The 24,728-nt window shown below is 39.9% G+C and overlaps 3 protein-coding genes across 5 annotated transcripts in view; 2 read left to right on the top strand and 1 right to left on the bottom strand.

The window, feature by feature from the left end:
* The window catches only part of tmem178bb (transmembrane protein 178Bb), an 84,578-nt gene extending 69,045 nt beyond the window's left edge, over nt 1–15,533 (bottom strand). The window contains exons 1-2 of one of the 2 annotated variants that reach the window (XM_079655716.1): nt 15,294–15,533; nt 14,416–15,061 (exon numbers count right to left, since the gene is read on the bottom strand). In XM_079655716.1, coding sequence (XP_079511842.1) covers nt 14,416–14,797 — 382 coding nt within the window. In that variant the 5' untranslated portion in view covers nt 14,798–15,061; nt 15,294–15,533. The remainder of the gene's footprint in view (nt 1–14,415; nt 15,062–15,293) is intronic. The other variant, XM_079655715.1, reaches the window with a different exon arrangement.
* Nucleotides 15,534–18,337: 2,804 nt separating this feature from the next.
* On the top strand, nt 18,338–20,444 carry mrps33 (mitochondrial ribosomal protein S33). Of its 2 annotated transcripts, none has more exons than XM_079654966.1 (3): nt 18,338–18,511; nt 19,286–19,505; nt 19,939–20,444. In XM_079654966.1, exons 2-3 carry the CDS (start codon nt 19,291–19,293, stop codon nt 20,042–20,044), a joined length of 321 nt encoding a protein of 106 aa, XP_079511092.1. In that variant the 5' UTR covers nt 18,338–18,511; nt 19,286–19,290; the 3' UTR covers nt 20,045–20,444. The 2 variants fall into 2 exon arrangements, with proteins under 2 accessions (XP_079511092.1, XP_079511093.1); XM_079654967.1 differs by having other exon boundaries at nt 18,339–18,511; nt 19,289–19,505.
* A 3,729-nt stretch (nt 20,445–24,173) lies between these two features.
* The window catches only part of braf (B-Raf proto-oncogene, serine/threonine kinase), an 11,041-nt gene continuing 10,486 nt past the window's right edge, over nt 24,174–24,728 (top strand). The window contains exon 1 of the mRNA XM_079655682.1: nt 24,174–24,345. Coding sequence (XP_079511808.1) covers nt 24,196–24,345 — 150 coding nt within the window. The 5' untranslated portion in view covers nt 24,174–24,195. The remainder of the gene's footprint in view (nt 24,346–24,728) is intronic.

Raw genomic sequence — 24,728 nt, 5'->3', positions numbered from 1 at the left:
GGTACAGAGCCCTGACCACAACCCCAACATCTTTTTGACGTACTGAAACACAGACCCTTAATACATCAGTAATGGACTTCACTAATGCTCTTTTGTCTTAATGGGCAAATCCCCACAGGAGGTGCCAACATATGGAGGCTGTTAGAGCCGCAGATTAATGGCCATAGGTGTCGACCACATACATTTGGTTACAAATTGTATTTCTAGATGAAGTTCTTCAACTTTGTTGCAGTTTTAAATAATTAGAGTAAACCATCCCTGTAAAATCAGGACACCAATTTAACAAAACTTCCCATTATGTAACCTAAGATATTAAACATGTCCAGAGTTTACATAGAATTTATGTAGCTGGTTTTCATTAACAACTATAATCAAAATGCATCTCAAACATGCTGACGAAAATATATTGTTTATTTTCTTACAAAAACTCTTCTATCGCTTAATGCTAACGTATGCTCCTTTGTTAGCAGTAATAAACAGCTCATCTGGTGTGTTCTCATCTACCTACTGCAGACTTAACATTAGCTGTTTCATTTCCTGTTAACAACTAATATCTGTTATGTGAAACTTATTTACTTCATTACTGTAATTGAATTGTTGGTATGTTGCATACTATAACTGTACAAAAACCCTGCACAATTGACTTTGGTAAACTTACCTTTATGCAACACGCACACTGACCAATCACTATATCTTTGTTGTATATCTGAAGGACTGACAAACAAAGAGGTGCAGGTGGAAAGCTAAGGATTTTCAATGAGGCACAGGAAGCAGCAGTTACAAACTGGGTTTTGGCAAACAATGCCACCACACTTAGACAGATCCGAAGCATAGTAACCATGTGCTGAGATGCATGTTGCACAATGTTAGTTTTGAATAAAATATGATTTTTTTCAACAACTCATTTGTATTTCTTCATTTACTGTATTTCTGTATACTCAAGCAATCTTTCTCTGCAGAAACCTCTATGTACAGAGCATAGCCCATAAAAGATGAGAGTGCTTTAGATTATGCTCAGCAGTGTGTAGTTGGGTGGTCAAACAATCTAGTATTATGAATGAAGTGTGTTATATTTGGTGCTAAAGTTTGAATTTGGTTAGTGTTTTTGAGCGCAGTTCTTCATTTAGCAGGAGGAATTAGGTTTTTTGCACTTTGGGTGTGTGGTTTTGTGAATTGTGTTTAGTGTTCTGAGAAACTGAGCATTTTATAGCAAAATATGGGTAGATTTCTAAGATTTTAAAACCTTGAAAGTTAGCAGCCACCTCAGACATAGCCTCCATAGCATAACATTGAACATCCAAGTGTCCATACAAATGTGACAGATAATGAAAGAAGTCGCCTCATGTTACCCAGCAAACACAAGCAGAAAGTATGCTATTGAAAATGAAGCAGCTGTTTCACATCTGTCCTCTGCTGTGCTGCAAAACCCATCTGGGTCAGGACCAAATGTATTACAGTATTACTCTTCTTCAACACTACTACAACTATGTGTCTACTTGTTAAAGGTTTTTGAAACAGCGAGATTGCATTGGTTTACAAAGATACACCATGTCCGTGTCTGTTCGTGTATAATTGCCTGAATAAACAAAGAACTATTTGGCAAACAAAGGCAACAAAAGAGCAAAAGCAATTGCAGAATAAAATAATGGAGTGAAGATAAGAGAAACAAAGCAGCGTGTGTGTGTGTGTGTGTGTGTGTGTGTGTGTGTGTGTGTGTGTGTGTGTGTGTGTGCGTGCGTGCGTGCGTGCGTGCGTGCGTGTGTGTATAATCCTGTGGCTGCGTGTCTTTTCTGTATCTGCTGAGGAGGTCCTGGTGAGCAGAGGCAGCTTTCTGGATCCCGACACCTATCTCAGCCTGTGAGCCGGCCTCAGCCAATTATTCAGAGGGAAATGGATGTCATTCAAATGTCAAAGCTATTCAATTGGCCTGCTGAGCCTCAGCCACATGTCAGGGCCGCTAATTAAATGCATCTCAGAGGCTGCATGAATCAGGCCTGCTGCATGTTTTAATGTGCCTGTCTAGGCATGCCGACAGTTTGTTGATCCGCACTCACAGCGGTATAGCTGTATTTATATAAGGCCATAATGACGGTAAATGCACTGAATATTTATATATTTTGTATCTATATCTCACCATTTCATTTAACCTCACTGTGAGAATGGAGAGGTGGGTTCAGCTTCAAAGGAAAATACTACATTTGTTCAATGTGATGTAATGCAGACTGTAAGCAGGACCATTCACAGGATTTTACAAATACTCATATGTCCAAAGAACAGTACTACCTTAACATGTCAGCCGGAAGCCAGAAGATATTTATACATTTAGGATAATGTTTTTTTTAATTATTTTCCATTATAAACATCATTTTCTTTTTAGGATATTTCAATTCTTTCAGGCAAAAAAACGTATATATTTACTTGGCTAATGCTAACGTAGGTTTTAATAAGTAATATGGGGGTGGGGGGAGTACATTTCATTTCATGGATGCTTTTTTAAAATGTTCTCTAAAATGAAGGTCCCGCGATTGAACACATGCATGTTGTTTGATGTGTTAAAGTTTCCGGTTATAACTGTGGTTTAAGAAATAAAATATATAATTTACGCATGCTTTTGCATTATTTTCATTTACATTTAATAAATATTGTAGCACATTGCCTTGACTTTAGTCACTCTTACATACTTGTATCCGTAGTAACATTCAATTGAGATCCTTGATCCTCCATCTGCATTTAAACCCCTTTAATCTCCCATCATTCTGCATGTTGTATTTATGAACTCAGCAAAAATGAGGGGGTAAAAAGAGATGAAAGAAGCCGGCTGAGCCGAGGGCTTGATGATTATTCAAGGTAACAGCCAGTTAAGCAGAATGAGACGAAGGCCTTGTGAGGGTTTAAACAGGGTTACAAGTCTTTCTGTAGTGATGAGACGCAAGCACTAAATTGCATTTGTCACTGTGCATCATTGACTGCTTGATCAAACTGAACCCTATTGTACTGTATGCTGAGTGATAAGGTTCCATTCAAGCAAATCAAACATAGCTCATAACTCCAACCATAACCACAATTATATGAATGTTTTTGTAACAGTTACAGAAGGCGCTGATCCAATTATTCTGTCAGATCGAAACATTTCCAATGTGCCATAACCAGTGGCAGCAATCTGACAAATATGCAACAAGCATTACAAAACATCCACTGACAACACTGCATTTTTCCATATGGCACATGGACAATTGAAGGGGCCCTATTATGACTTTTATCCGGTTTCATTGTTGTATGTTCTGCCTCTACTGTGACATGTTTACATGCTCTAATGTTCAAAAAGGTCTTTATTTCTCTCCTACTGCCTGTGCTGAAGCACCTCTTTTCACCCTCTGTCTGAAACCAGAACCCAGTCTGCTCTGATCGGTTAGCAGGCCGGCTCTGTTGTGAGTGGTCAACCATTTAAAGATGCCTCGCCCCTTAGCCTATCACGTACAATGCATTGGAGCGCTTACCAATAGAAGCGCCAGTGTTACATAGTGATGTCACTGATGTTTCTGAACTTAATACAGGATTTACAATGAAACATTCCAGGCAGTAGGGGAGTGTGTGGGGGAGAAAGTCCCTCTGGAAGGAACTTTGGGATGTTAGCCTTTGCAGACCATTTACATGCATAGAAACCTACATTACAAAACCCCCAAAAGAATAACAGGGCCCCTTTAAGGGCTTAATAAATGAACAAACCCATGAATTCTCTTTACTTACATGATGTTGACATATTATGGAAACTAATGTCAGATGCTGTTTAAAAAGAAAGGAAAACTCAAAGAAAGTTGAAGAAACAGAAAATGAAACGAAATCCATCCCTTTCATTCTCCTGCCTGACAACACGCAGAGCAAACACACCCAGACAGTGAAGGTGTCACCGTGGGAACCAATCTCTTTTTCCTCGTGTGTCGTCATGTGTTGCAGAAAGCCTTGTTGTCCAACCTCCTGCTTCCCAGAGAAACACTGGTCGTGATCGCTCCTCTCCTCGTTTCAGATCAGATGCTGGCTCAATCTCCCTGAACATCATCTGTCAAACACTTATCGCACGTTTCCATGACAACACAAACCAGGGGATGAGCAGGGTGTTTATTTTTTACAGTTTTAGCGAGCAGATGCTCACACTCTATCCGTCCAGCGTTAACCGGTGATTGCAAATGAGCAATGTTTTAAGTGAGTGTGAGACGATGTTATGAGCAGGGCAGAGCTAAGATAACTACCGCTTTTCACTTAACATCCAGCCTGGATGCTCCACTTTCACAATAATGGCCCCTTTATGGGACATAATTCTTGTATTGTCCTGCGGTCCAGAGCAGTAAAAAGGCCTTTCTTGTGAGGGGAGGCAGCTGTGGCCACAGAGCTCCCTTCATCTGCTCTCCTTCCTCACACACAGGCAGCCAGTCTCTGGGCAGGCAGAATAAGGATCTGATTGATGCTGGCTCTTCCTACAGGCCCACAGCACTCTCTTGACTTGATAAGCCGTTGATTAAACGGGCCAGATGAAGACGAGGCTGGAAAGGCGCCGCAGGAGAGTGAGCTGCCTTCTGAAGAATGGAAATGTCCACTGATGTGAAATAAAATCAGGGTTTTTACCCCAAATCTGAGTCCCAGCAGTGCTTCAGACACTGTGGGAACTGCACTGTGCTCTTTGAACTTAACTGTACTGTGTTTAGTTATCGGGGTGTTTTTACATCTAAGGGAATAAATGCTTTAGAGCAGTCTTTCCCCACTTAGGGATAAGAACCCCAACAGCGGGTTGCAAGACAAATCTAAGAGCTCATGAGTAAATGAACAGGAAAAAAATGAAACAAAACACACATTTCTGATGCACACAAATAGTATTTTCCTTGCTGCACTTACTTGTGATTTATTAGATAATAAATTCAAACGGTTGCTAGTAGACAGCTCTTTGTTTTAGGTTATAATCCAAAATGGTTATAGGTAAAGTGCTCTAAAGGGCTGGTTTACCAAAATTACAGTATTTCCCTTTCCATGAGAATAAATTCAAAAACGACCTTCTCCATGACAAAGACAAGGTGAAACTGACTCAAAAAGAATAACTGTGACCAACTCGTCACACAATTTCCATCCATCCATCGTCAACTGCTTAGCGCTAGTCAGGTTGCGGGGGAAGCAGTTCCAGCAGAGGGCCACAAAACTTCCCTTTCCCTGGCCACATCAACTCAACTCTGACTGGGTAATTACAAGCGCTCCCAGGCCAGCATGGAGATATAATCCCTTAACCTGGTCCTGGATCTGCCTCTTGGTCTCCTCCCACTGGACGTGTCTGAAACAACTCAGGAGGGAGGCGTCCAGGTGGCATCCTTGCCGGGTGCCCAAAACACCTCAACTCCACCTCAACTGGGTCCTTTCTACATGAAAGAAGCATCGGTATTCGCAATCTCGTTTTTTCGGCCTTCACACAATGTTACTGTAGAAAATTGACAGTCAAAATCTCTCTTTACATCATGGTGCAAGTTAGAGAAAAGTATAACTTGGACTTGGAAAGCCTCACTATGTCATCAAAACCTTGAGTTTGTAACCACAGGCGTTCATTTTAAACTCCACTTGTCATCCATAAGGTGCAGGGTGAGTACATGGAGGCTGGCAGTGTGTTAGTGAGTGAAGAGACGGGGTTAACTCCTCCTCACTCCGTCAAAAATGTGCCTTCTGCTCCAGCCCACTCATCTCCTTAAGTCTCTGACTGCCAATCACAAGTCCAGGACACCTTTGTTTCCATGGGGATTTCACGCTGTCGTGACACATGCCAGGCAGTGTGTTAAACGTACTGAAAGAAGTCAACAGGGCTGATGTGTGTTTCTGTCACCACCCACTGCTTTCATGACATTTCTGTGGGCTGAGTTCATTTAAATGGACTTTTACACATGAACAACATTATTCTGAAATATTCCTCTGCCTCTCACTTTTATTGGGTGGAATTTTATAGTTTCTATGTTGCTCCTTTCTTTGTCTCCTTTACCATTGTATCTACCGCCCTTTAGTTTGTAATCTCCCAAATGATGGACCCATGTACAATCCTCCGCATCATTGGGGACCTCAAAATGTAGCTTCTGCTCCACACAGATGATGTGGTTCTGTTCGCTTCATCAGACTGTGTCCTCCAGCACGCACTGGAGCGGTTTGCATTCGGGATGAGTCAGCATCTCCAAGTCTGAGGCAATGGTTGAGTGTCAAGAGACAGTATCGGAGTGCATTGAGTGCATCATGTATTATTTATGATGGGCAAATAATGTTTTTCTACATGTGCTGCGGTGTGTACAGTATAGCCATCTAAGTAGGTATCATGTGTATTGTATGTGTGGTAGTGTGCAAATGTCCTGAGGCTGCTGGAGCTGTGTTTTGACATGGCTGGGCTGTCGGAGAGAGCATGAGGTCATCGAACATTGATGTTGGCTTGCATTGCTGTGGGGAAACAAAGCACATTCGTCCTCCACATCTCTCTCTTTCTCCCCCCTTTCCTTACTCTGCCTGTGGTTATAGGAGTCATACTGACTTCATGATGAGTACGTCTCCCAGCCCCTTGCTGCTCTCGGGCTCTGGCCTTTACAAACAGGCAAAGTTAAACCTTAACAGAAGTCAAATGTACTGTACACATATTACGAAATTACCCTTGCAATATATAGTCAGAACACCACAAGCGAGAGTGCTGGACTGAATGAACACCATACTGATGATTAAGCTACTCTTAGCTCTGCCTTTATTAACTCATGTTGGTTTCCAATATGGCACTCATTCAAAGAAACAGCTCTTCAGCAAATAAACTGCTGATGAAAGGAGATTTTACTCCATCCCTGCCCCGTTACTCCAGATCACATAGACTGCATAGCCTTCCACTATATGCCACCCTTAGCTGTTCTAATGGGTTCCTTGTTCTCTTTCATAACCCCCAGGATATTTTACAAATGTATGCAAAGTGTTTCTAGTATTATCAGTTTAATTTCCACTACCGACACTCTGTAAACGCCTCACGGCATTTGGTGCTGGCACTAGGCACCCTTTAGCTTCTGTAAGAGAGGCACTAGGCTTTCGACTTACTATAATAGTCATCTGCAGCAATATTAGATGCGTTAAGCAAGTGTTTGGCCGTCCATTTACTCTGGCACCATAAAAAGATGTGCCGGGATGCGTCCAACAACAACAGGACTTTCACACAGAAGACCTAAAACACCACTCATTTATAGAAAGACAACTAGCAGTCTTATACCAGTACATCTGATTCATCCTGAAGTGAGAATGTGCCTGAAGCTTACAGTTTATTTGTCCAATTTTCATCAGGATTAGAACAGAAAATCCAGAAGCATTTCAGAGTATTTTAAGTGGGCTCAGCCTTTTGACATACTTCGTTAATATTTTGGCAATCATACTTTGGTGGATTGCTTCATTGAAACCTAGTGAGAATACATTATTTGGATGTACTGTGTCAATGTAAGTCAGGAGGTATAAATGGCTGGAGCAGCATAACAGGCTTAGTCAGGCTGTCTTTTCGATCTGGTTGCAGGCTGCAGGGGCACTAATGAGGAGGGCTGCCACTTATGTCTGAATAATTTAAGTGTTTCCATGAAGACGAGAGAACCCCTGTGTCTGCTGCTGTGGGCACAACAAACCATGTCACACATAAATAATGCCACTCTAATACTTCTGCCTGGGGAATGTCAGGACACCGAAAGATTAAAGTGGACCTATCATGCTATATTTGAATAATATAGTGTAGGACCGTACCTATATAAGGCATATTTATACTTGTTATTTTTCAAAATACCAAACAGATCATGCATTTTAGCCATTCCTCATTTCGCTCAATTTAACACTGTCTTTGCATGGGCTGATTCTGTGAGAACAGCACCATCTACAGGCCTGGCATATGTACTACAGCGTCTCCAGCGCTTTCGAACGGCAATGTCCGTGGCTGTCTCCTCCTGATTGGTGGAGTTGGCCCAATAGCCGTAGCGCCACTTCTGTGACGTCATAGAAGTGTTCAAATCTGGATCAGTCTGTATCAGATCTGTTGCAGCCCCTTTTTAAGAGATTTGGGTATGGAGGAAAATAGAGAGGGTTGTGTTTTCTGACACTTGGTAAGTTCCCTGGAACACCGGGGACACATATTCATGTATAAAAGACGTACACAAGTGCATTTTGCACGATAGGTCACCTTTAAGTCAATACCAATACTGAAATTCCGATAACCAATACGATACCACAGTAAAATAATTCCCTTTATGAAATACCCTTCAAACAACTGTATTATTTAAATAAGATAACATTTGAACATATCACAATAATGAATAAGTATTATCATTTAATGTAGCTTTTCCCAAAACTATTATTTACTGAAAAGGGCATACATGTATCATAATGTAACTGAATGGAACAGTTAGCTCTGCTATTTAGCAAACATGAGGTGCCAACCTGTTGCTAACAGCTAACAGCTAGCGTTTACTAGCTGTCCTTCCTCCGACTAATTTTTCTGCAAATATTACTACCCTAAAAATAGTCAGACTGTCTTCAATACTGACATTAAGACAAACATTGAGGGATTTTGGTTAACTTTAATTAGCTTAAGAAAAATGTGTGCATTTGTTTTTAGTTAGATAAAATCCATAATGCTAGCAGCAACTAATGTAGCCTTAAGCTGCTAGCATGCAGCGGAGATGAGGAGCAGGCTACTAACTCCACCAAGTTTTTTGTTAACAAACTTGTCATCCCTTATGTGTCGCATTGCACAGAAATAATCATTTTAAAACATCTACAGCACAATATAGTCTTTTAAGAAGAAAAAAATGTCATTACATTGTTGTCACTGGAATTAAAGATCGAAAGCTGATCTTCTTCCAGCTTACTTCCCCTAATAATCGTCCACCGGTCGGTCATCTAGAAGTGAAAGCAGCTGCCCCGTCGCCCTTCACCACTTCCATGTGTATATTAAATGAGCAGCTTTGGCAGCAGGCTCATTGGCAGGGCACCTATAAGGCACCTTTAGACTCACGTTGTGTCTAATTGAACCCTCCCCATGATGCGTTGCCCCTGGGGAGCGAGGTAATCCAATCTGGAGCCTCTCCCTGCTCTTTCTGCTTGAACGGGACTGTGAATGTGTCTTGTTTGGGACCTGAAAGTCCTTTTCCTCAAAGAGCGACAACAGATGGCGTAAGATGAGTAGACCTCACCCCACCCACCCCCTCTCCTCTATGTAATCCTCTTCTCTCTGACATCTACGTCGTCACAGCCATCCTTGGCTCTCCTCATCCTCTATCCCTAACCACTTTGCTGCTGTTGTATCTCTCCCTTTCTCTCTCCAGGAGGTTTGTACTATGTGACAGACAGAATACGAGTCAGCGAGCTGCTCCAACAGCAGGAGGTCACATATCCTGCTCATGACACGGCATCAGAAACCGCTGACATATGCCAACTGTTCAGTTTATGAGTTGTCTGGTGAATTAACAACAATGATTAGATGCTGGTATGGCAGTGACCTATTTAGAAGAGGGGATGACTGCACAAAAGACATGCAGGTCAACTCAGAACATATCAAGATCCTTTTTCTGTATTATGAGGTCCCGTTGAATTGCTACTATAATATAGTTACTGTGAGAATATCAATATGTCCAGATATGTTGTATTTACTATGGTCTGAAAGTAATGATTATTTTCATTATCGAATCATCTTTCAATAGTTATTTCAATCTATCTTTCCCTAAAAAAAAATGGAATCCCATTAAAAATGTGTAATCCCAATTTATTCAAATCAAGGTTTTGGTTTTTTAAATGTCTTGTTTCATCAGCCAAAAACCCAAATTAAAAAATATTCAAGACATTTTTTTTTTCTTCCCATTTCTGCTTTAGGAATAAAATAAATAAAATCTCAAATACTAGCAGATTATTTGTCAATTGATCAATTTATCAATTAGTGTTATTAGTTATCAATCGTTGCAGCTCATATGTAAAGTACATATACAGTACACTGATGTTTATTTAACTTTATACACAATGAAGCATTCGTTCGAATAAGTAACAACAGTATAAATACTCTATAGCCAATGACCCCCATAGTTCATAAACTGATCATACCATTTTCAAGAAAAATCTCAATAAGCAAAGTGATTTAAAATGATAGCTGCCATGTAATGTAATGCCTGGTAATAGATAGCTGTCTCTGAAGTGTAGTGGAAGAGAAGCTAAAAATGGTACATAGTAATATTTTACACTGTCATACTGTAAGTGAATAAATACAAAGCAATTTGTCCAGTGTGGGACACAAGAGTTTTGTATGTCTCTTGTATACAAATTGTCTGTAAAAATGGCTCCCAGCTTCATGACTATTGGATCCATTGAAGACGTAAATCTCGCCTCACAAATAAAAAAATGTTTAAGGCTCAGTACGTCCTAGTACTGCGGGCCAGTAGCTTTCAGAAAACATAGTCTAATAGAAGGTTATACTGCATTTGTTGGGAACAATCTTTGGTGCCAGAATATTTCCACATTTAGTGCTCCAAAAATAAGTATAAGGAAGGACGGTTTATTTGGGATTGAGTTCAAAACAACCATGTGTTCTTGGGACGGAGTAAAGGAAAATGTCTCCTAGTGTTGCTCATTGATGTGTTTTTAAAATCTTTATCACATAGGAATATTATATATTAGTTGGATACAGCGGAATACTTGTGATCGGTTGTCTGAATATGGGATGAGTTGGTCATCTTCTATCTAACACTGTTCAAATAAACTACACTCACCCAATCTATATAATCTAACACACAGCTACTCTAACTGTAACTGGGACACTGAAATAAAGACCAGGGCTTTTCCCCCTCCCCCTCCAGCTTCTATAAATCTGTATGTTGCTAGATGGATGGATGACGACGGGGAGTTTGAAGTATCGGAATTGTAAAATATGAGGGTAAACGTCAATTAGTATTGATCAGAGATATAATCAAGGGCCTTTGGATTATGAATCATCCCTCACATACAAAAACGAGTGTCGGTTTATTTATATAAAAACTGAATTATCTTATTCCAACAGATGTTAAATTACTCTCTGTCATTTCGACATAAATGGTAAGACAGAAGAAGAGTCATTATGAAAAGGCAGAATCGGGCCGGTAAGTGGATGTAGATACAGAAAACGTACCGTTTGTAAAGCTATGATTTGACTGTGGGGATTAAAATGGATAAAAGTGAAACAGCATGTGGCGGGGAAGGCTTTGCAGTGACCTTTGACCTCCCAAAATCCCTTAAAAATGAGAATTATGTTCTTTCTACAACACATGTTAACAGTAGACAAGGCTCATAATGTTATATGTCACTGAAAGTCACTGTACATTTGGTTTGGGTTGAAAGGTTTTCCACTTCCAGTTGCCCACTTGGTTCAATAACCCACTAAATCTGGCTTTTGTTTCCAGTGGGAAAGGATGCAATTGGCATTTGTTCCTGGAAGGAATATCTGGCTCAATGCTCTGATGAAGAGCATTTAAGGAAATATTTAACAAATAGAGATTCAAGGATTTTGACAATTATTATAATGTATCAACTCACACTTAATATGCTTAAAATCACCAGGCCCTAGTCAGACAAAAGCAATTGAACTTCCTGATGATCATAAAACACACTTATTTCAAAAGCTAATAAAACAATAAATCTCATTGACACCATCACTGTTGTTCTTTCAGTTGATCCTACAATTAGCAAATCTGGTTAGAGAGTATAAAAGAGAGATTAAGTAGTCAATAGAAAGTAACTATCACTGTTTACTAACACTGTTTGTGACTTTGATCAAGACTGGATCCATTTTTAAAAAGAGAGTAACGACACTCACATAGACTTCTGTTGAAATCTAAATGTCATGGAGCGACCAAGCAAATTCACTGTCGATTTGATGAAATGATGCATTTTCTATCATATTAACATTAGCTTATCTTTAAGGAATTTAGAGCTAAGTTTAGTGAGGACAATATCTAATTTAAGATTGATTGTAATGGCTGTTAGCAACATTTTGCTAGCTGAGATGTTATGTCACGTTAATTGACCTACATTTTGCTCAAATTATTTGCTGTAGAAGATTTCTTTCTTAACACTTCCTCTCTTAGTTCATCAACAAATGAAACCATGGTCATGGACTGATTGTTGACATTGTTTGCATGGTTGTGTGCGTGGTTGTTCTCATGATATCACTACCTGGTAGCGAAATCATGTAGTGTCACAACTTTTTAAATGGCACTGAATGTGAAGCATCAGAAAGAAATAGTATACTCATACTGCCAATGGTAAAGGTTTTTATTGTCACTCCAAGCAAGATTTCCCTTGTTTGATAAACCTTTATATATGTGCTAAATATGTGTAAAAGCAATAGCGGTGGCAGTAGAAACAGTTGTAGTCGCAGCAGTAGCAATAGAAGTAGAACCGTTAGCAGAACAAGAAGCAGGACCAGTAGAAGGAATAGAAGTAGAAGGGGCAGGATGTGTGGCAGTAGTAGAGCAGATAAGTACTAGTAGTTATAGTAACAATAATTGTGCTAATAGGTGTAATTGATGTTGCTAGGCGTTGTGGTTGGCTTCTGGAAAGTCACTATAGCTGAATGTGAGCTGTAAGTGCGAGTTGATTCCATTATTGCTCATGTAGAGCACCCACACACATAAATAATCTCCACGGTTGCATCCTTATTGACCCATCAAGGTGAAGTTATTGTCAAATTCATCATGATCATAAACCGCGCTGTACTGTTCCATGCTGATGGAGCTGAGAGCTGGAACAGATCAAACCCCTCTATGGAGGCATTCATCTGATCACTGAGCACACTCACTGTGGGCTGCCCATTACTGCAGATGGTAAGCCATCAAGACCATTGAGGCGTCCTCAAAGGAAAGCACAGCTGCAGCACACACACGCACGTATTCAAAGAGCACACACACCCTCGCCTCATCCAGCAGCCTCCATCAGAAACATGACTGTCTTTTAACACAAAACAAGTCTTTGCAGCACCGGGAACACACATCAAAACTTGTATTTGAGTTCAGATTATATGATTACTTTTAACGTTGGTCAGGAAAACAGGAATCATGGTGGTTGTTTGAATGAACTCTAGGATTTACCGACAATTGAACGATAGATTAACTGTTATGTTTCATACTGCGATTGCTATGATGACCCTCATATCCTGGATCAGCTCAGTAATATTTCATCATGTTTCCTGAAATGTTGGGAACCCCAGGATTAAATGTTTATTTCAGAGCATGTCTAAAATAATGACAGGTTGTTTTGTCTTACGACTTCTCATTTTGTTGGACCATTATTAAATCAAGACCGATCATTCAGATGTAATCCAAACAGGGTCCCCAATTTATAGATTGTCCACCAAAGACCACTTGATTGATCCGGCTTAAAACATTGATTTTTATATTTGAAATGCTCAGTAGGTTTCACGGCCATAAGGAAAACATCTATAGATCAATAATATAATGTTGATGACAAATCTAATAAATCCATCAAGTTTTGTTGTTTTTGTTCAGGTTTTTAAAAGGTCCTGGTTAAATATAGTCTATATTAAGCAGATTTTTTATTCCCAACTATTAGTTTCTATCTCAAAAAACATTTATAAATAAGACTTTACAAAGAAACTGAAGGTGTTTGCTGAGGACAACACTATAAAACACCATAAATCAAAATTATTATTTTTTTGAAAATGCAAACAGAAGATGTTGTGTATTTTACCTGATTCAAAAACAAGCCCTTAGACCCTTTTCTATGTCAGAAATGTAGTTTTAACACTGCAATACTGTGGGTATTAAGCAGATACCTATCTTTGTATTATTCCAGCATTAAGAATACTACAGGCTACACATGTCAGAGTGTGGGGGGAAATTGGGATTTACTTTAGTTAAACCATCTCCCTTTTGGACCCTAAGTGATTACAGCCACAGCCCTGTATACTGTACATTTAGACCTATGTCAGTCAGTCTCTAGACACAGAGCAAAGGCTTCTGGGACAAATCAACTTACTCTTGAGTTACTGACAAGCCCATACACCATGCAATGATTATGTCATTACTTGCAGTTGTAGGGTCAGAAGAGCACCACTTCTACAATAAGATCACGTATACTAGACTACTTTTAGCCAGCGTCACAATTAACATGCACCCCTTTCCTGCAACATAGCATGAGCCCAAACAGTCTGTATGCTTATACCACAGGACGTTCATACCAACTCACTCATATAGACAGTGAAGATGTGGACAAACATTAGTTAGAAAATAGCTCCATGCCCTTGTTCGCCCTTTGGTCACATAATCAATCACCAATCTAATTCATTTTCTGGATACATGTCACATCCTTATTGTGTCTGATATGTATACAATAATAACTCCATGTTTAATTCATTCCTACCTTTCCGGATCTGGTCTTCCATTTCTTGGTCGAAGCCCACTCGATGGCATTTCCTCCACAGCCCCATGTTTGTAGAGTTATACTGCCTGCTGCACTCATCCGCGGCGCTCATGGCGAACAGCTGCCGCCGGTTCCGGGCCAGCAGCAGCTTCTCCTCCCAGCGGGGCAGGCTGCTCCGGCTGGCCCGCAGGGGCAGGCTGTTGTTGGGGATGTAGATGAAGCCCGGGTCCTTGCGGCGGCTGGAAAAACTTCGGCACCGCTCCCTGTATCTCCTGGCGTCGGTCTCGTACCAGTGGTCGGAGCACATCGCCACAGCCAGCATGCCCAGGGCGCAGAGAGAAAGAGAGAGCCCGGCGTAGAGCAGCAACTTCCCGGCAGCCATGCTGTCACAGCCGCATCAGCACCTCGACAGACGGACAGCTCCTCTGCGGCTTCCCCGCGACTTCAGCTCACATCACCTCTGGAGAGCAGGACCATGATCGAAGTGTGGAAAGAGAAGGCAAACCTCATTGACTGACTGACAGTTTATTCCTCTTATTCCGGTGGTGTGGGCTTCGCGGTGACAACGTCTCTTCATGCGTGGCTTTGCAGCAGCTCGGCGGAGACAGAGGACGCTTATCTTATCTCATCTTCAGCATCCATCCGTCTAAACAGGGCGACACCAACAAACACACTAAGCAAAGCATTCGAGTCTAGTCAGCATATTATCATTCACACCAAATGCACCCTCACTGCAAAACCGTCACTAAATCAAACGATGGACAAACACGGGGGCAGCTTTAGAAATCGCTAGAGAAAATCGTGCAGCAGGATTTAGCAGAAACCTATTTACAATACAATGGCATAGCCTACTAAAACAGCAGCATTATACGACTTACATGGCGGGAACCGCTTAGATATAGCCTACCTGGTCTATCCAAATTGAGCCCATGCAGACCGCAGTCCATCAGCAGGAGAGGGAAGAGGGATCAGTCAGCATCCCCAGCACGTCTGATAGGATGACGGCCTGCCCGTGGTCCAATCAACGGCCAGCTGTGTGGAGGAGCACCGAGTTAGCTTACATGCTACATGAGATTTGATTAGACAAACTAACAGTGGTGGAATTTTACAAAAAGTGGGCCAAATCAACTCAAGTATTGTACTTAAGTTATTGTGCTCACATTTAAGCAACTTCTATCATGACTTCTTCCAATGCATTTTCAAGGCAAATGTTGTAGCCATAGCCTACGTAAAACTCCATTACGTTAATCCAACACTTAGCCTACAAATTTGAGTGATAGTTACTATCCACTTAGCTAGTTTCGAGCCACTAATATAGATTCTAGCTTCTTTGTAAATACAAAAAAGCATGATATGCTCGTGTAAATTATGATGCCGTATACCCTGGACTTAAATGGTTTAATTTGTTTGGGTTAATTATGGGCCTACACCTTTTTAGAGCAGTGCTGGCCCGAGCCTTTTTAGGCAGGGCTCTATGCAAAATTTATTAATTAATTAATTATAGTTTAGTAAAGTATAATTACAACTATTTCTTATACTATTATTGCGCTGCTATTACTATTAAGGTTTACCTTTGCCTTTATTTGCAGTTTGAAGTCCTACAAAACTTGATTCCTTTTTCAATGGTTCATTTATTTACCTTTAATAACATCTTTTAATAGAAAGAAAAAAATTGTGTATAATCCCAGATGGCTAAATGTAAATTAGCAACTTTATGAGGTGATATTATATTAGCCTTCACCTCTTGTGCTGCCCCAAGTGGCCAAAAATAAATGATTAGCTTTAATGACCCCATGGCCTTTTCTGTATCATATTGATACTCACCAGCAATAAATCAAATTCTGATCCCTGGACAAACTTCACACTTGTATCCCCACTGGTGGTAGCCAAAAGCAGGTTATGAGATAATGAGCCACTGGGCACAAATGCTTAAAAATAACAGTAAGGGTTATTCAATTAAAAGCTGCTCTGGCGTAACCCAACAGCAGACCAGTCCCAAACGTTTGCTCATTGCAGTATTACCTCTCCTTGAGATAGTATGTGCTCTCATGGCCCATATATTGAATGTGTTTCATGTCAGGCAGTATCACTCTGGTGTGCAGGACGGTGAAGCTTATAAAATGTCTAGAAAAATCTATGGTAGCAGTTTTCTGTTTCTTCATATCTGGCGCCCTCCTCTGTTAATAAATTGTAACTGCAATATGTAATGTACAGTACAGACTCTGGTTATGGTCTATGGTTGATCAATGCAAAAAAGGAATACAACTTACTATATACTCAGAGGAGCTTTACTGTCAGCTCATTTTGAACATGATTTAAAATATGAAAGGTTTGAAGAAGAAAATGCATGACACAGATTGGCATCATATTCTTGGAATTATCTGTCGTGTAATTAATAGTGGATAGTTTGTCTGTTCTTCTTCAGTATGAGGAAAAAATTCAACAGAAGATAATGATAGGTTGCGTGAGCTTTCCAGTAAGATAATTCAGCCCTAAACCTCTGTGGTGCTTTAAATGCCAAAGGATTGGGCATGTGGCAGACAAGTGCAAAGCAACAAAGCCTAGGAGTCCAAAATGTGCAGGGAAACATGAATATGGTATTTGTGCTGCAGGAGCTAAGCTGAAATGTTGTAACTGTGGTGGGGAACATAGTGCTGCATATCAGGGCTGCGATGGGCAGAAAAAGGCAAAGGAGATAGAGAGATACAAAGTACAAAACAAAGTCTCATATGCTGAAGCAACAGAACAGGTATCACTAAACATAGTTAGGAAGTACCTATAGCAGCAAGTATATTCTCTTCAAAAGATTTTCCCAAACTCCCACAGCCAAAGGAAAGCTCCACAAAGTGTTCACATAAGTGTGTGATAGAAGAGGATGGATTAATTACATTAAGTACACATTTGTGGCCTTCATTGGAAAAGCGGTGAATGTTGCTTTTGCAACAAACAAAAAAAGAGGTCAAGACTGAAAACAATAGTGGAAGCAGCATGTGCATTTTGGAGGGTAAAGGATATAACTGTTGAGATGCTACATGATATGCTAGCCTTCAATAATGATGACTCCCAGATTAGTGAATAGTTTAATGGTTTCTATTATTCTGTGGTGGAATGCTAGACGCCTTATAGAAAATGGACAATAATTCAAGACCTATATGTTAAATGAAATACCAGAACTAAAGAAATGAAGTTAACAAACTGATCTTCAAGTTTCTCAAAAACATTGGCCTGAGGCATATCTGAGGACCAGGATGTAACATGAACATTCAATAAATCAACAGTAGGTGGCGATAAATGCTCCAAGTGGTAGCAATTCACCATTAAACAAAGAAGACGACGAAGAAGAGGTGTTCTGGGGCAGCATAGACAGGACTTTCTGTGTTAGAGTTATACTCGCTACAAGGTGTACTTTGGGGGTTTCTGACTTTGCAGACCGTTTACATGCATAAAAACCTTCATAACACACAAGGGGACGGGTAATAACCGGAAAAGCATGACATGGGACCTTTAAGCTAGGTTGCTTTACCTGTCGTACCTTAATGACGTCATTGAGCCGCGCCCACCAGGCTGCAAACAAATACAAATACTATTGGTTATTTTCATAAACACATACAGCACAATAACACCAGAACAATATTTATTGTGTGTAAAATAATAGATAATGAATGGCTGGAATTGGAACTTTGAGTAGAAGCTGTCACATCTGTCGGAACTCTTAGGAGGACGGACCTCCTGCATTCGATATTTATCAGACTTTATCAATAAGGACCGACTATCATTGTTGACTAGTTACATTTGACGTTACGTTTGACCGCGTTTGACACATATATCTGTTTTTTTATAAATTATGTTTCATGTTGTAGGTTAATATCGCCGCTTTACCATTGAACCGGAAGTGAAAGCAACCAACCAATCAACTTCACGAAAAACTAGTCATGCGCACTAGAGCTTGTGATGGCAGTATGGCATGTGAAGGTTAATGCCAGCTAAACGTCAGTAAACTTAACTATTACTGCCATTTAACTAAAGTTTGGTTCGTTTTACTAGCGTTTACAAATTGTGTCACTTTACAACGGTGTTACTATCGCACAGGCTTCAGGTAAGAGACCATGTTATCACTGTTAAGAAGACTAACTGGACACATGTGAATCGATGTTATTCATCGTGTTGTTACAGGGGACCAGGGGGGTTTCATCAAGGTTTCTGGCTTAAATACAACCAGTAAACCACTAAAATCATATCCATCCACATGAACTCACATTGTTTAGTCAGCGTGGTTGTTTAAAGGTTTAAACATTCATTAGACTGACAAGATGGCCTCTTTCATACTGTAGAGTATTACGTTGGGGTACTGCAGAGGGTACTTGGGTTTTGTTTAATGTAAAAACAACAGTTTTGCATTGCTCCTTGAAGATCATTTTACCACAATAAGTAAAAAGAAAGATGTTCAATATTCCTGATTTAATGCAATACTGCTGCAATAAACGAAATCTATTTTAAAAAAGATGTTTTTTTATTTGAGCAGGGCTGGCATGGTTCTGGTTGAAAGAAATATCTACTCTCTACTGTATAACACCATTCACAGCTTGTATTTTTGCTCTTTCTTTAGATATGTCCTCCAACTGTTCTACCAACTTTAATAATAATATCAATGATAATAGCTAAAGGTTACAATTATTATTGTATTGATAAAATAATAATCCTATAGGATCACAATTGTATAAATAGTGTATATATATATATATATATATATATATGTAACACATTTCTAATAGCCAACATGACATGCTCTCACATTTTGAGATGCTTGAACTATTTCTGCATAAATGTTCTACCTGTCTCAGGGTTGAGGTCTTCTCTCTGCTTTGTTCAGCAGTCATGGCCAGTCTGTCCAGCTATGCCATACGCATGGCCAGACTGAGCGCACAGATCTTCGGGGAGGTGGCGCGTCCGACTGACTCCAGGTCGCTGAAGGTGGTGCAGCTGTTCCAGGAGCCTCCCATGGCCCAGAGGAAGGAGGTGTATGACTGGTACCCACAGCACAAGATCTACTACTCCATGACCCAGAAGCTCCGGTTCATGGGACTGTTCAGGTACGCTTTGGAAACACAACATCTTCTAGTAAAGAAACCACACTTTTAAAAAACTCTCTTAAACTCTTATATTTTCTTACTTATCAATGATTTACTATATTACTACTATACTTGTTTTTGGATATGTATTTTTATATATCTTGTAAATAATAGTTGTATATTTGCGCCTCTTTTACAACTTAACGCCTATTTTAAGTATTTTTAGACATGTTAGACTGTCCCAGTTTGCAAGACTGGGTTACAGATACAAGCCCAAAGGAAAAGCCCATCATTGTCATTGAAAGAAGTAACACTGCCACTTTTTAACAGTATGAACACTCAATTGGATGTGAAACTCAATGCAGGAAGTGATCAGAACAAATTAGAGCGTTTTACCGGACCCTATACCAATCATAATAAAAGCTTGACTGAAATGTGTGCTCTTGCTTCTCAGAGACGAGCATGAAGACTTCAAGGAGGAGATGCGTCGCCTGAGGAAACTGAGAGGAAAAGGGAAGCCAAAGAAAGGAGAGGGGAAGAGAGCCAGCAAGAGGAAATGAGAAGTATATCTTGGTTTGGGCAGACAGCTTTGGACGCTGTGCATGCTGTCTTTGGACATTACTGTTGCAGGATGTCGATGCCGAAATAATTCCATTGTTTTGGTCGGAAATGCAGTTCCTTTGTCACAAACTTTTCTATGTTGGGAATACCTTAGCTCGGCATGACATCATCCTGTGCCGGTTATGCTGAAGTGAACTCCATGCTTTTATTGTTGAACATTGTTTCAAATATTTCCTTAAAGATACTTCAACATGTTTATGGTAAGGATCATCTGACCACACATGTGACGGGAAGAAGATTATGTCCATGTTTTATAGAACTGTTATTGGAACGGCTGGAATAAGATGTAAAGAAACAGGCATCTTGTGTGTTTTCAAAATAAAAATCAATGTACATTAAGACAGCAAAGCTCTTTCTGCCTGCTTCTCAAAAACTTGGCTGTAACAAAAACAAACATATTGGTATTAACTTATACATTTCATATCGTATTACGTGTTCCTGTCAATATGGGGTTGTATGTAATGCTTTGCCAAACATCATGTGTTCTTTCTAGCCATTAAATAATGACTGGTAAAACATTTTGGCAACGGATGTATGAACAATGTCTCACATAGCAGCTATGGAACCTATTTGGCAATATTCTAACCTACAGGGCATAACATAAATACATTTAGAAAAACTTTCAGTGGTTGGATTTCACGGTTACAAACTTCAAGCCTTGGATGACCAACTGCAGCGAAGCACTAAATGGTACCTACAAAAGCTTGCTTGGTTTTGAGTACATTTATTATTCTTACAAGAAAACTAATAATATTTTCTTACTTATAAGCCCTGAATTGTGTACAAATGAATGAACTGGTTTTACATTTGCTGAGGTCTCAAACAAGACAAACATTCTAACATGAGGCATTTGCTCCAGTTACTTTTTTCCTGTTTGGCTCGTGTGGCCGTTTTTTTTTGCTGCAAAAATGCTTTTAAAACGTTAAACCTTTGCTGCATAATCAAGTAATATCCATGTTTTTTTTCATGACAAGCTAAGATATCAGCATATGTAGGCTGCAGCGATGTCACATGCATGTACAGATAGTTATGAGACGTAAATACAAAAGAAAAAACCAGAGGGAAATGTTATCACTCAGAAATGTATTCAAAACGTTGAAAGTAGTTTACAACTTTTGATATCAGAAAATAGTTGTTTTAAGTCTTGGTGACCGTGGCCTCTCTCATTCTGTGGGTCGAGCTCCTCTGAAGAGGAATCAGAGGAGCCGTCATGTTGTCCAGCTGCAGAGGTGATGGGCGGTTCAGAAGCCTGTTGCTTTTTATAAGTGTAAAACAAAGAAAATCATTAGAAATATTGAACGTTTGAAATTTCAGATTATATATAAAGTGTGTTTGTGTTTTCACATCTAATACAAGATATAAGGTCAATAGCTGAGATTGCTTCACATCCCCCCCACACTATAATATGTTGCATTCAATCAAGGAGAACAGGCATGTGCAAGCCTCCTAAAAAAGGGAGAATATTATTGGCTTCTTCAATAATTTCCCCCACATATATAATGGTTCCTGGTGCAATATTGTGTAGCCTGGCTCTGTAAATCCTGTGTCTACAGGTGTTGCTGACAAATAGGGAAACTATTGTGTACAAAAAAAGGGTGGGGGGCAATGCAGTTTGATTTTTGTATGAACAAAAGTGTCCCCACCACTTTTTAAACCAAAGTGCTGCCCATTGGAAACAGTAATACGTCAAAATCATTTTCTTATATGTAGCCTATTAAGTGCATATTCATTATTTAAAGGAAAACTGCAAATGTATATTCTTCAGAAGGATTATATCAAACAAGTAGCCCTCCATAGAGTTCGTTATCTTTCAGGTCTCAGTCTCGAAAAAGTTGGTGACCCCTGCTCTAGTGACTAAAATGTTTTCTACTGAAAATAAGTGTAAATGTCCATTTTAAATGCATTTGTATTGGGTGCGTTATACAAGTGATTGTAATTTAAGAGCAGTTGGGTTAAATACGATAATGGGTTTAATACAAGAAAACACTGATGGCTGTGTGGAATATTATTCCCTTACGCATGTCTTTTTATTCTTATTTTCCTTCTTCTTCTTTTGTATTTAACGGCAGCTTACATCCTTGATGTTGCATTACTGCTATCTTGTGGTGTTATTTACTTCCTACAATTTTTATTGTTCATATTCTTCTTATAAGTCCTGTTATTCTCAGGTAGTTAAGCAGACATTCTCTGCTTGGCCCACTTTTCCCACAGTCTGTAAGTCTTTGATTTTTCCATCTCCATCCTTCTAAATGATACATGTATGTCCACCCTGTCTCGGCCTAAACGAGCCTTAGCTGCCCTTTCTGCCTCCTCATTAACCCAAATCCCAACATGTGCTGGCACCCATAAAAAACCCACACTGCATCCCTTCCTCTCCAATTTACAAACCATGATTAAAACCTGCCCTACTTTACCAGGTCTAGCCCTGCCCCCCTCCCAGCCTCTAAATGCCATCAAAGCAGAACAAAAGTCAGAGCATATAACTACCTGTTCCAACTCCCTTTCCTCCACCCACTATAGTGCCCACAATAATATCTCATCAGGTAATTTTCTGCTCTGCCACATTTTCAAATGAGGTACATAATGCCAAATCCCACTCTTTTACTTTCTGGATCTTTTGAGATGCTTGAATAATTGTTCCATCCTTAGGTGATTTTCTATATACAGTACATGTCCTATTTCACTTTTTTAAAAACACTTTTTGATTGAAAGATCTACGTTAATATCTGTCCACAGCCATCAAGGGACAGGTGGCCCGTATACAGAGCTTCCTATCTTTATATCATTAAATCCAAGCTCCTCTGCCTTACGCATGTCCACTGGGATCAGCACCTTTAGGCTGCTCCAACAGCAGCCTCTAAATCGATTCAACGCTATAGTGTACGGGATGCATCATTTGATCTCTAATCTTTATCTAACTCCTTATTTGCTTTAATCTACTTCCATCATGGATAGAGGTTCATATATAAAAAACATCCATTTTTTGTTTATATGCTTCTTGAAATCTCTAAAAAACATTTTCTTTCTCTTGTATTACATTGTGGCCATTTTGAAAGTGTTTGTTGAAACCTTAATTAATAGCCTATGAATCAGTGACCTAAAATTATCTAGGGCATGGTAATAAACAGTGGTGGAAAGTAGTAACGGTAAATGTGGAAGGTAAATGTACTCAAGTACATTTCGAGTTACATGTATCCATTACATTTTGGCAGCAAAATATTCTACTTTTTACTCACTACATTTATTTGGAAACATACTAGTTACCTTTTCTGGTTTATATTATTAATACAGAAGTTAAATTGGCTTGTTGTACATTATGATGTAGGATGGATATATCTTGCAGTATGAAAGTCATTAAATTATATCCTTTAACAGCTAGCTGCCAAATTAGAATTAAACAGAAATTAATGCCTCACTATCCAGTGATATCATTTTTTTAAAATATGAGTACTTCTTCCACCACTGGTAATGAATAGTGTGTAGGAATACTTTGTTACAAGTATAAGTCAAAATGTTACTCAAGTGAAAGCACAAAAGTATTATCATCAAAATATACTTAAAGTACCAAAAGTAAAAGCACTTATTATGCAAATTGGTCAATTTCAGAATCATATTGATATGTTTTGATTATAATTAGTGATGCATTAAAGTGTTTTAAATGCTAGTAAAGCTGGTAAAGGTGAAGCTAGTTTTAATGACTTTGTATACTGCAGGGTAGCTTGTGAATTTATTCCAGGTGTATCTTAAGTCTTATTTAAATGTTGATTATATTTCACAATTATTAATCCAAATATGTAAAATAACTAAAGGTACAAAATAAATATAGTGGAGTAAGTGAGAAGCATCAAATGGAAGTACAAATAAATATCTCAGAATTGTTACTTCCCACCTCTGACCATTGGTAAGAAATGATAAAATATTTGTTTGCCAAGTCAACTGTAGTAGTGTTGGGCTACCCATGCAGTCCAGAGGCTCGAAGCCCCGTCCTGTGCTCTGTCTCCCCCTCCTGTCTCTCTGTCTCCCCCTCCTGTCCTCAGCACCAGCCTGCGTTTCCCTCTATTATTTTCCACTCAGTTCCTCGCAGTTTAAAATGGCGGCGTTGAGCAGCGCCGAGTCCCCACCGCCCGTCTTTAACGGAGACTCTGCGGAGCCGGGCAGGGAGCCGGGCCTGGAGGAGCTGGGTGCCGGCCTGGCCTCCTCCTGTACGGAGGGGATCCCCGGAGGTCCGCAGGATGAGGAGGTAAGCGCTCCAGCGGCGGGGTAGCGGCTCTGAGCTGGGGAATGGGGCACGGGCTCGGAGCGGAGGTAATTGGATGTAAATCTTCAGGAAACACCGGCTGTAACATGGCTCGTGGGGATGCAGTGCAGGGGGGAAAACGATGTGCGACATATGAACCACTAATTTGAGCACTATGCTTTCACAGCTTCCGAGAAAATGCGACATATTAATGTGAGCAGGAGGTTTCATTCGGCGGAGCCTGTGTTTATTTCGGGCCTGCTTTATTCCACTCGCTCCTGGCTCCGTCTTCCAGGCTCACTGCAGCTGTAGCCTGGTGCGCCAACACAGCACACACACACCGCTATTGACGCAATAAAGATACGCAATTACACTGCTACTAATGC

This window comes from Notothenia rossii, assembly GCF_949606895.1.
Source record: "Notothenia rossii genome assembly, chromosome: 10".
NCBI classification, from domain to species: Eukaryota; Metazoa; Chordata; class Actinopteri; order Perciformes; family Nototheniidae; genus Notothenia; species Notothenia rossii.
Note: the sequence above shows the minus strand (reverse complement) of the source record. Positions and strands in the feature narration are given on the sequence as shown.